General features: G+C 50.2%; 1 protein-coding gene across 3 annotated transcripts in view; it reads left to right on the plus strand.

Annotated features, from left to right (window-relative positions):
- The window catches only part of FARS2 (phenylalanyl-tRNA synthetase 2, mitochondrial), a 22,843-nt gene extending 15,022 nt beyond the window's left edge, over positions 1–7,821 (plus strand). For all 3 annotated transcript variants that reach the window (XM_078875907.1, XM_078875908.1, XM_078875906.1), the window contains exons 7-8: positions 4,049–4,200; positions 5,295–7,821. In XM_078875907.1, coding sequence (XP_078732033.1) covers positions 4,049–4,200; positions 5,295–5,433 — 291 coding nt within the window. In that variant the 3' untranslated portion in view covers positions 5,434–7,821. The remainder of the gene's footprint in view (positions 1–4,048; positions 4,201–5,294) is intronic.
- Positions 7,822–11,947: the final 4,126 nt, after the last annotated feature.

The following is an 11,947-nucleotide window of genomic DNA, read 5'->3' on the forward strand; positions in this document are numbered from 1 at the left end:
ACGTGGAGCTTCCAGCTTGTAGATGTGGAGCTTCCAGCTTGTAGACGTGGAGCTTGCAGCTTGTGGACGTGGAGCTTCCAGCTTGTAGACGTGGAGCTTGCAGCTTGTGGACGTGGAGCTTCCAGCTTGTAGACGTGGAGCTCCAGCTTGTAGACGTGGAGCTTCCAGCTTGTAGACGTGGAGCTTCCAGCTTGTAGACGTGGAGCTTGCAGCTTGTGGACGTGGAGCTTCCAGCTTGTAGACGTGGAGCTTGCAGCTTGTGGACGTGGAGCTTCCAGCTTGTAGACGTGGAGCTTCCAGCTTGTGGACGTGGAGCATGCAGCTTGTAGACGTGGAGCTTCCAGCTTGTAGATGTGGAGCTTCCAGCTTGTAGACGTGGAGCTTGCAGCTTGTGGACGTGGAGCTTCCAGCTTGTAGACGTGGAGCTTGCAGCTTGTAGACGTGGAGCTTCCAGCTTGTAGACGTGGAGCTTGCAGCTTGTGGACGTGGAGCTTGCAGCTTGTAGACGTGGAGCTTGCAGCTTGTAGACGTGGAGCTTCCAGCTTGTAGACGTGGAGCTTGCAGCTTGTAGACGTGGAGCTTCCAGCTTGTAGACGTGGAGCTTGCAGCTTGTAGACGTGGAGCTTCCAGCTTGTAGACGTGGAGCTTGCAGCTTGTAGACGTGGAGCTTCCAGCTTGTAGACGTGGAGCTTGCAGCTTGTGGACGTGGAGCTTGCAGCTTGTAGACGTGGAGCTTGCAGCTTGTAGACGTGGAGCTTCCAGCTTGTAGACGTGGAGCTTGCAGCTTGTAGACGTGGAGCTTCCAGCTTGTAGACGTGGAGCTTGCAGCTTGTGGACGTGGAGCTTCCAGCTTGTAGACGTGGAGCTTGCAGCTTGTAGACGTGGAGCTTCCAGCTTGTAGACGTGGAGCTTGCAGCTTGTAGACGTGGAGCTTCCAGCTTGTAGACGTGGAGCTTGCAGCTTGTGGACGTGGAGCTTGCAGCTTGTAGACGTGGAGCTTCCAGCTTGTAGACGTGGAGCTTGCAGCTTGTAGACGTGGAGCTTCCAGCTTTAGAATGAAGAACCCCGGTCCCTCCCAGGGACCCACCTTATATCCCCCTGGGTCGGAGCTCCTCCGCCCTTAGCCCCGCCCGCCTTCTCGAGTGTTTTAGCTCCCTCTCGAGAGCTCTCCCCGAACACGCGATCACCCACTAGCCCCCCCCACCTGGGGGCCTCTCTGTGGACACTCCGGATCACGTGTCTACGGGGTCAACCAGAGTGCCATGGCCCGGGGCAACCCTGCCGTGGGCTGACACTCTCCCGCCCCCCCTCGTGGGAGCCCGCACTACGCGCTATGCATGGTGCCCGCGCTATCCCAGCGCTCACCAAGCCCCGATAGGGCTGGTACTACACCCGCCTACGGGGTGTCCGCGATGACGGTGCATCGCGCACCGTGCTGTGCTAGAGCCGGCCTCACACAGCAACCCACCCGGTCAATGAGTGTTGACACACGTAAACTAAAAACTATTCAACTATTTTTATTTTACCAGGTAAAGCCCACTGAGCTACGATACAGCTCTTTTGTCAGAAGCGACCTGCCCACAAATAATAGCTCAACCAAGTGGCTTATCGTGTGGACATTTGTAGCAGTAGCCAGATACTGTAAGCGCACTTTGATAATAAATGCGGAGGGAAAAACCGGAGAACCCGGAGAAAAATTTACGCGACCACGGGGAGAGAGACACGCAAACTCTAGATATACAACAGGCGTGGGAGGAATCGATCCTTCAAACTGCTAGAATACAGGAAATGGTCGGTCAGTCAGTGGGTCATGTGCTACGGGATAAAATGTTGGTACTCCCACCTCTTCCAAGATGCGTGATCGGCATGGACGATTAGGCCACCAAATACCCTCTAGAGAGGCATTCTAGAGCTCCTAGTTGGGAGGTCCTTCCGCCGACAGTGGCATGAGCCAGCAATTGCAGGGCTGCACCTTTACCTTTTACCTTCGCGGGCATCCACCACCTCGCCCGGCACGTATAGCCAGCTGGCCTGACCGACAGCCATGGTCTCAATTGGATATTTTTATCCCAAGAAACAATAACGTTCCCAATTAGTGGGCTCCGGCAACTCTCAGGGTTATGAACGGCGCAGGCGGACGGTCGCCTTGTGCGGGCTCATGTGACGGAGGCGTTCGCCAGAGACAGCGTTGGCAGTCTTCGCCCCGGATAAGCGTGCGTGTTTTTATTTACACAGTTAAACTAAAAATGATGTTTTATTTTACCAGGTAAGGCCCACTGAGCTTATATCGCTCTTTTCAGAAGCGTCCTGGCCACAAATGATAGCTCAATGAAGTGGCTTATCTTGTGTAAATTTATAGCATCCAAATACTCTAAACGCACGTTGATTCTAAATGTGGAGGGACAAACCGAGATGTCATCGTGGACAATGCAGTCGATGCCACCATGCCCCACCATTGCTTCCTTCCTTCTGCCAGATCCCATAACAATTATAGTTGATAAGACTGCAAAGGGCTGCTCTTATAGTCTTCTGCCATCTGGCTTTCAGTCTTCCCCTCAGTCACACGTCTCACAAAGTAATCCCAATTTTATAGATCCCTGGGGGTTGGTGATACTAACTAACTACTATTTTTATTTTACCAGGTAAGGCCCACTGAGCTATATAAATCTTTTTCAGAAGCGACCTGGCCACAAATGACAGCTCAAGGAAGTAGCTTATGTCGTCATTTAAAGCAGCCAAATAATGTAAACGAATATTTCTAAATGTGTAGGGAAATATTGGGGAGAGAGAACACGCAAACTCCAAATATACAGCAGCAGGCGTCAGGGTTGGGATCGAACCGACGACCTCCTGCGCACCAGGCGAGGTCGCGACTCTCGGTGGCGAGAGTTGCTGAGCACAGGCCCAGAGACCAAACACGTGAAGCGGCCGGCAACAACACAGCCACTTCCTCTCGTGTGGCGTCTGAAAAAACAATTACAGCATCGTGCACTGCACCAGCCATAATAGGTGCTCGCTAATAACACTTGCCCCAACACTCTGTTCACCCCTTTGACCTTGTGACTATAACCTGAGCCCTCTGATCTTGGCACCACCTGCCTGGATATTGGGAAAAGATTTTGAATTAAAAAAACATGCAACAAACAATCTACGGTGGAGAAACCTTCTTGTGAAAGAAGTCATGGCCATTGATGTCTCACCCGGAGCTTGAACTCAGGCCCTCAGATGTGCCGGACTGGGTTAGGTTTACTCTACCACGATGATTCTCAACCCTTTAGGGCGTCTGCTGACCTCAGTGGAGCTGTACACATGAACAAAAGCTGGGAACTTGAAGAGTGTAAAAAAACACGTGGATCAGAATCGGAATATGTATTTACACTGGAGGAATCCGATGGGCTATAAAGCTTTTTTTCACAAATGTTCAGTAGGGCCGGTCAGAACGTTACAACAACAAACAAGACAAAAACACGATGGGAGTGCAAAATATAGGTAAGGTAAAAAATCACTTAAAATATACACAAATAAAACTTAATAATTTTTTTCTAACCAGGTAAAGCCCACTTGGGTATTAATGCATTTTCCATAAGCAATCTGGCCACAAATGATAGCTCAACATTTAAACTTATAGCAGCGAAAATGATCTAAATGGATGCATGCTCGGAATACCACTGAGAGACGAGCAAGAAGAACACAGAGATGAAGGTACAAACGCAAATCAGAGACACTTTGAGCATTAGAGAAAGTCTGTGGGCTCGGAGGGCATGATGGCCGATGGCAGCCAAAGGAGTGAATGCACCCGAGAGCACGACCACAGGAAGTGAGGCAACGAGATCATCTGGTGCGCGGGAATGGGATGGATTGCGGCATCACGGTACCACGAGAGATGGCAACGGCGTGAGGAGTCCTTCATCCAGCAGTGGATGATGAGGATGATGATAAGACATCATTATAATGGTCGCACAAGGTTAGCCCACCAGCACCTCCCCAGACAGCTCTCGCGATTACCGCCGACGGCGCGCTTTGCCCGACATCTCTGCGTGCTCCCCAGGCCGTCAGCAAGTACCCGCCGCTCGTCAACGACGTCTCCTTTTGGCTGCCGCCCGACGGCTACGAAGAGAACGACTTCCACGAGCTCGTGCGCAGCCTCGCCGGTGACCTGGTGGAGAGCGTCACGCTCGCCGACGACTACGTCGACAAAACGTGAGCCGCGGGGTCGCGCGCTGCCACTGCCGCCGCCACCATCGCCTGCACGGGGGCTCCCCCCGCCGCGCGTGCCGGACCGCCAAGCAGGAGGGACTCCGATAGCAGGGGATGGAACCCGGGGGAACCGGTCGTCTCCTCTCTTCTCTTTCTCTCTGTTGGGGTTTTCGTGCATGTTGGCGCAACGCTTGAGCCAGAGACTGCGAGTGGCCGAGTTCGGGCCCTGGAGCTAGATTAGATGTTGCTCTCTGAGGTGCCGCGGTGGCGAGATGTTAACTGCCCCACCTGGTATGCAGGACACCTGTATATTTGGAGTTTGCGTGTCTCTCACTCCCCGTGGTCACGTGCATTATTTTCCGGGTCCTCTGGTTTTTCCCTCCACATTTAGAAACATACGTTTAGAGTCTTTGGCTGCTCTAAATTTCCACGTGATTACCCACTTAGTGGAGTTATCATTTGTGGCCAGGTCATACCTCAGGGGGCCTTACCTGGTTAAATGGAAATAGTTTAACGGTTTAGTTTAATAGTTTTAGCTGATGTCGATGTTAATTCATCGAGCCTGTAACGTTAAGGTATTGCACCCGAGCTCTGCCCTTTAGTGTTTGTCACAGGGTTATCACGAACGTGGATTGACTCTGCGCCAGTAACTACAAGGTGCTCAGTTTGAGCTATGGCGTTGATCGTCCCCCATTGGACCGCATTAGGTCACTGAACACTGAAACCCTAAAGTTCTGTGTTCGAACCCTGAGTCTGGAAGTCTCATGCGTGGCAGCATCGTGAACGTGGTGGGCCACCAATCGCTAGAAGCTATCTCTCTCTGCAGTTGGAGTGCTGGACCTGTCTCAGAGAGCTGATAATCCACTGAGCCAGCAGCTCCAAGGTTCTACGGTCGAGTTACCGTGAACGTGCTGTATGTATGTTGAACATCTTTGCACCGTGCGTAGCCAACCGTGCTGATCGGCGATGGAGCATTGAGCCGGATATTATGAATCCTGTGTTCGTGGGTTCGAGCCCTGTACACTGTAACCCCACGTTTGCCCCCTCGCCCCCCACCTCGCCCCCCACCTCACCCCCCCGGTGTGTGTGTGGTGCAGCACGGGCCGGCGTAGCCACTGCTACCGCATCACGTACCGTCACATGGAGAAGACGCTGACTCAGCAGGAGGTGGCGAAGCTGCACGAGCGCGTGGGCCGCGCCGCGCAGACTCAGCTCGGGGTCATAGGGCGCTTCTGACGGCCGCCCCCCCCCCCCCCAGCATAGCCCTACAACACCCACAGCCACCCGCTATCTCGACCTCCCAGCCTCTGCCCTCACACTTGATGCCAGTACAGCAAGTAGGTCGCTGACCTACGCGTATTGCCATCGATTCGTATAAATTCTTAGGCTCACAAGACATGCATTGAATAACAAATGTGAGAATATCCGTATGTTGCATACACGGAGGCCGAGAGGAAGGCCTGGAAAAAGAGGCGGTTGGAAGTGCAAGTACAGCAAGTAGGTTAATCACCTATCAGTACGGATGTTTTGAGTGCTATTCTCTCGCATTTGTGGGCCTCCACTGGGTGGTGCACTTGAATTATCTCCCACTCGCGAAGAGACTCGCATACATTAATTTGTCAAACGTCCCCAGCAGGACCTTCCTGATAAATACTCCGAAGACTCATTGAAGGTTTCCTTTGTTAGTGAAGTTTTGTGTTTTCAAATTAAATGTTGATAGCGAGGAAGCTGCCATCTATGACCTTTTCTACTTGCTTGGGCTTCCTTCCAAGGCATTCATCAGCCCCAATGCTGGGCTAACACACACACTTATCAATTCTTACACGACATTCATTTTGTTTGACACGTAGGCTTTCGCGACCAATATCCATAATAGAGGTTTTTGGGTTAGATCGCGTAAATATATAAATGTGTCGTTAACATGTTAAAGAAGCGCTGCAAATGAACGGTGACAATGATGCATAAATCAACAGGGCATTGAATACTAAAACCAAATCAAATAAGAGCATTGAAACTGCCCATGTAATTAAAACGATCAAAATACCGTACATTGCGGGAGTAACTGATCAATTGGCCAGATGTTTGGAAAAACAAAACATCAGAGTCAGATTTGGGACGGTACGTAAAATACAGAAATTAATATCTGGTACAAAAGATGTATTGCCGAAGCTATCATCAGAAGGTGTGTACAGGATTAACTGCACATGTGGTAAATGTTACGTGAAATATTACATTTTCCCAGCAGTAGCAGAACACGTGTGCCAACAAGGACACTCAATTGATTTTGATGATGTTGAAGTTTTGTGCAAAACTAGCTACTACTGGCCAAGACTAATTAGAGAATCTATCGAAATTGAAGGAAATCTAAATTACTTTAACCGTTCGGATAGGTACCGCTGTAGTGCTGCGTGGCAGCGAATTATCAATACATTATTTAAATGCATGCCTACAGAGGGCAGGTTACTTCAATAGGGATTACCGTTGGTAGGGCTATTTTAATAAACGCAATAGACAGGAAGTACAAATTCAAAGGGCTCGCATAATGCACATGCATCATGTACGTTGCCTCAGTAACCCCCCCCCCCACATTGTGCAAGAGCGCAGAAGGGTGGCCTCTATATAATGAACGAAACAGGTGGAAACAGGTGGAGGACTTCTCCACAAATCTGGCTGCCGACTGATGAAGCTAGTTGTAATTACTGGCGAAACTTCGTACTCAGATTGTAAATGTTGTGGCTTGGCTCTCCAACACACAACCGGTTAGTGCTGTACTAGTACACTACACAATATATACTACACTACTATACACTACACAACTATACACTAGTGCTGTACTAGTACACACTATACACTACACTATACACTAGTGCTGTACTCGTGACGAATTGGCACGTTCTGTTTACGTGACAACCCTTATTAGTTGGCTGTGTCGGGTGGTGGCGGTTTCAACGACATTCATATATTTACGCGATCTAACCCAAAAACCTCTATCATGGATGACATTTATTTTACATTCACAGCAGTAAGAGCTTTGTTTTCTCGGAAAAAAATATCTTTGTATCGAACAAAAACATGTAATGAGTTGAGTTTGTGTTGCTTACGACTCAATCCAGGTAAATCCCAGAAACCAAGCAGGTTTGAGCCCGGATAGTGCTTGGATGCGAGCCCACCATGCATTCAGCGGGTGTTGTCAGCAGCTGAGGGACTACTTTGTGGGCAGCAGAGCACCTTGCAACGAAATCAGTTCTTGTACTGTACTTCACTGCTCCCACATATGCCACCCGCCTTCACCAAACTGCACTGACCAGCGTGATGAAGAATGGCCAAATAGTCCCTGCCCCCCCCCCCTCGTCCAGCAGCAAATTGACATTGTACGTCGTCTGGCCTGTGGGAATCCTCACGTTTGCGGCCCTGAAGAATTGGGAGCTGCGGGTAACGAGGCACTCGGAAGCCATCGCCGCCTCCACGGGGGCCGCCACGTTGACGGCTCTCCTGGGCACGGCTGGGCGTTGACCGCCGTCACCAATGCCCCCCCCCCCCGCCTCCTCTCATTATGAATGTTGTCGTTATTACCCTGCGTTGACATTTCAAACGCTGCGCGGCACGACATTATTTTTGTAGAAAATAAACGGAAATCGATCGCTTATTGCGGACGGAATTGCGTGCAAGTTTTTTTCTAACGTTCGCGACGTTAAGAATTTAAAATCGTGGTTTCTTTTTTACTTGCGTAGTCATTGGTTGCGAGTTTAAATCACGGGTCAATGATCTCAGCCCATCCTTTCTCTCTCTGGGGTTGATAAAATAAGGAATGCTCTGGGAATTCCGCCGTGGTTGTCATGAATGGCCCTTGTAATGGGAATGTGGGGATTCTGCCACTGGCTCATTGCAGCCATTAAAGACTCTCCCCTGGCTAAGGATTTTTTGAGTAGATATTATTTGTTTCTATAAGAGTTTTTCTCTTATTTCACAATTGTTTTTTTTTAATGTTACCTTTATTCCACTTTTGTTCACCTATTGAGTGGAAATGTACGATCAGGATTTAGCACCGGGATTCTGGAGTTGAGAATAATCGCTGAGAGCGTGGCAGCACGGGAAGAGGTTGGATTACAACCACGGTCTACATCAAGACATGGAGTGCATTTGATCTGAGATGAACGGAGTTGGTTATCACCATGTGCTCTGCCATTAACCCAGTTGATTTGCTACAATCCAGGCTCTTGAACGGAGCGATCCCGCGCGGGTTTTTCACACCGCTGAAATCCACTCATGTGTTCGTTGGCAGGTAATGGATGACCACAGGTGAAGCAGTGGGTTTGTTTGAATGATTAGGCGTAGGACAGCCTGGAGTAGAGCACTCGTGGCAACGCGTTTGGGCCCGCGGGGCCTTTTCGTGACGCGCGAAGAGGTTTTTTCACCACCTCGTCCTCATCAGTCTGAGATGTCATCATTGCGGTCGGCTTGTTGAGGCACAGAGACCGTGTATCGCAGCGTGGGCAGGTGTGCCACACGTTCCATGATTTGCAGCTCAGTTTACAATCCCATCCAAGAATCGGCACTGGTATCGGGAATGTTCTGCTCATTTTTATTAGGTTATTGTATATTGGCACAGCGTCGGAATGGTGTTGTCATGTATATCGCCACGAAGTTATGCAAATGTTGGGATAAATGAGCACTGGCATATGTTGACTGCATGGTCGTGTTCGGAGCCAATGGACAAAGTGTGGAGTCGACTCGTGGCGTCGCTATCGGGTCGTGTGCAGGCGGTGCGACTGCACCGGGGCAACTGTGCCAAAGGGACCTTGACACCGCACTCGGAAGAGAGAGGACATTCGATCGGCTGATGTGATCTAATCCAAGCTAAACTCAGCAAAAAAACACGTTTATTTTACCAGGTAAGGCCCAGAGCTTTCTAGCTTTTTTTAAGAAGCGACCTGGCCACAAATGATCGCTCAACGAAGTGGTTTCGTGGGCCTTATCAACATTTATACACGGTATTGTCGGCTGCTACGTGGCTAGACTGTCAGTAGAGAGCAGTGCAGCAAAATCAATTCCTGTGTTGTACTCTGGGCCAAGGCCCCACCTTCACCAACCCGCTCCGACCAGCGTAGGGTCAACCCCCCAAGATCTGTTCAGGCGTGGGGAGGCTCTTATCCAGCAGCATGTCGGGACTATACAATCCAGTGCACAAGTAAGAATGTTAACGGGAGCAGCTCCGCATTTCCCAAAGCAGAATTGCATCTTAACGGCCACTGGCGGCAATCACGTGTGCTGTGATTCATGTGTTAATTTTACACTCGCCTCCTGATTACAAATGTGATTGCATAGACGCCATTACCTGTAACTAATTTCTACTTAAAACATATTACCTGCACCCTAACCACATTTATTCGACAATGTGCACGTGCACACGCCTGTCTCTAACGACCAGCAAATGCACTGAGTTTATATTCGTGGAGTAGCGACTCGCTGGGGACCGAGGTACAAGCGAATAAAACGTGGAAAGGTTGGAATTGAGAAAATGTTTAGAAAATTGCAACTCCACCATAAACACATCGTGCACTGGCTGTGGGTCGGCTAACTGGTCGAGTCGGACATGTGGCGGTGTGGATCTTCCGTGTTGGAGTGCGGTGTGGATCTTCTATGTTGGAGGGCGGTGTGGATCTTCTGTGTTGGAGTGCGGGGTGGGTAGTCTGTGTTGGAGTGCGGTGTGGATCTTCTGTGTTGGAGTGCGGGGTGGGTAGTCTGTGTTGGAGTGCGGGGTGGATCTTCCGTGTTGGAGTGCGGTGTGGATCTTCTGTGTTGGAGTGCGGGGTGGATAGTCTGTGTTGGAGTGCGGAGTGGATCTTCTGTGTTGGAGTGCGGTGTGGATCTTCTGTGTTGGAGAGCGGGGTGGATAGTCTGTGTTGGAGTGCGGGGTGGATCTTCTGTGTTGGAGTGTGGTGTGGTTCTTCTGTGTTGGAGTGCGGTGTGGATAGTCTGTGTTGGAGTGCGGAGTGGATCTTCTGTGTTGGAGTGCGGTGTGGATCTTCCGTGTTGGAGTGCGGTGTGGATAGTCTGTGTTGGAGTGCGGGGTGGATCTTCTGTGTTGGAGTGTGGTGTGGATCTTCTGTGTTGGAGTGCGGTGTGGATAGTCTGTGTTGGAGTGCGGTGTGGATCTTCCGTGTTGGAGTGCGGTGTGGATAGTCTGTGTTGGAGTGCGGGGTGGATCTTCTGTGTTGGAGTGTGGTGTGGATCTTCTGTGTTGGAGTGCGGTGTGGATAGTCTGTGTTGGAGTGCGGTGTGGATCTTCTGTGTTGGAGTGCGGGGTGGATCTTCTGTGTTGGAGTGTGGTGTGGATCTTCTGTGTTGGAGTGCGGTGTGGATAGTCTGTGTTGGAGTGCGGTGTGGATCTTCTGTGTTGGAGTGCGGGGTGGATCTTCTGTGTTGGAGTGTGGTGTGGATCTTCTGTGTTGGAGTGCGGTGTGGATAGTCTGTGTTGGAGTGCGGTGTGTATCTTCTGTGTTGGAGTGCGGTGTGGATATTCCGTGTTGGATTGCGGTGTCGATATTTTGTGTTGGAGTGCGGTGTGTATCTTCTGTGTTGGAGTGCGGTGTGGATATTTCGTGTTGGATTGCGGTGTCGATATTTTGTGTTGGAGTGCGGTGTGTATCTTCTGTGTTGGAGTGCGGTGTGGATATTTCGTGTTGGAGTGCGGTGTCGATATTTTGTGTTGGATTGCGGTGTGTATCTCCTGTGTTGGAGTGCGGTGTGGATATTTCGTGTTGGATTGCGGTGTCGATATTTTGTGTTGGAGTGCGGTGTGTATCTTCTGTGTTGGAGTGCGGTGTGGATATTTCGTGTTGGAGTGCGGTGTCGATATTTCGTGTTGGATTGCGGTGTGTATCTTCTGTGTTGGAGTGCGGTGTGGATATTCCGTGTTGGATTGCGGTGTCGATATTTTGTGTTGGAGTGCGGTGTGTATCTTCTGTGTTGGAGTACGGTGTGGATATTTCGTGTTGGAGTGCGGTGTCGATATTTCGTGTTGGAGTGCGGTGTGTATCTTCTGTGTTGGAGTGCGGTGTGGATATTTCGTGTTGGATTGCGGTGTCGATATTTTGTGTTGGAGTGCGGTGTGTATCTTCTGTGTTGGAGTGCGGTGTGGATATTTTGTGTTGGAGGGCGTTTATATTTCATAGAGCTGCGGCCAACGCGTTGGGCATGGATGGCAGTGCAGTCAAATCCATAGTTGTACTCTACTTCTATGCTTCCATGTATACGCTACCCATCTTCAACCCACACTGGTCAGCATGGTGAAGTATGGTCAAACAATAACGCCACTGGTTATAAAAACGGCCCCTGTGGAGAGGCCGCATGCAGCATTGGGCTGACTGAAGGTTCTGTACATGCGCACACATTTATCTCAATCCTATTAATTTTCCAAACCACTTTTATGCGAATGAACGTCGTATGGATTCATTTCAGCTGGGTCTGTCCGAGTGGGCAACCTGGAAAAGATTGATGCAGCACCTGACACACCATATCCAGTATACGCTGTCGCTGTGGCTGCAACAGGCCACGTGCCACCACCTCCTGCAGTCCGCCAGCAACTCGGAAGATATTCGGCGAGAATTTAAGTTCTGAATAGTCGATTTGAAACACGTGGCAATATACTTCCAACAAAAAAGTGGGACGTATGTTGAACTTCTTGCGTCGCCAACCGCGCTCATGGGAGACGTGGGGGAAAGACAACAAACTAGACGCAAAAAAGCAG

The sequence above is a fragment of the Lampetra fluviatilis genome, chromosome 42, assembly GCF_964198595.1.
Source record: "Lampetra fluviatilis chromosome 42, kcLamFluv1.1, whole genome shotgun sequence".
In the NCBI taxonomy this organism is placed as follows: domain Eukaryota; kingdom Metazoa; phylum Chordata; class Hyperoartia; order Petromyzontiformes; family Petromyzontidae; genus Lampetra; species Lampetra fluviatilis.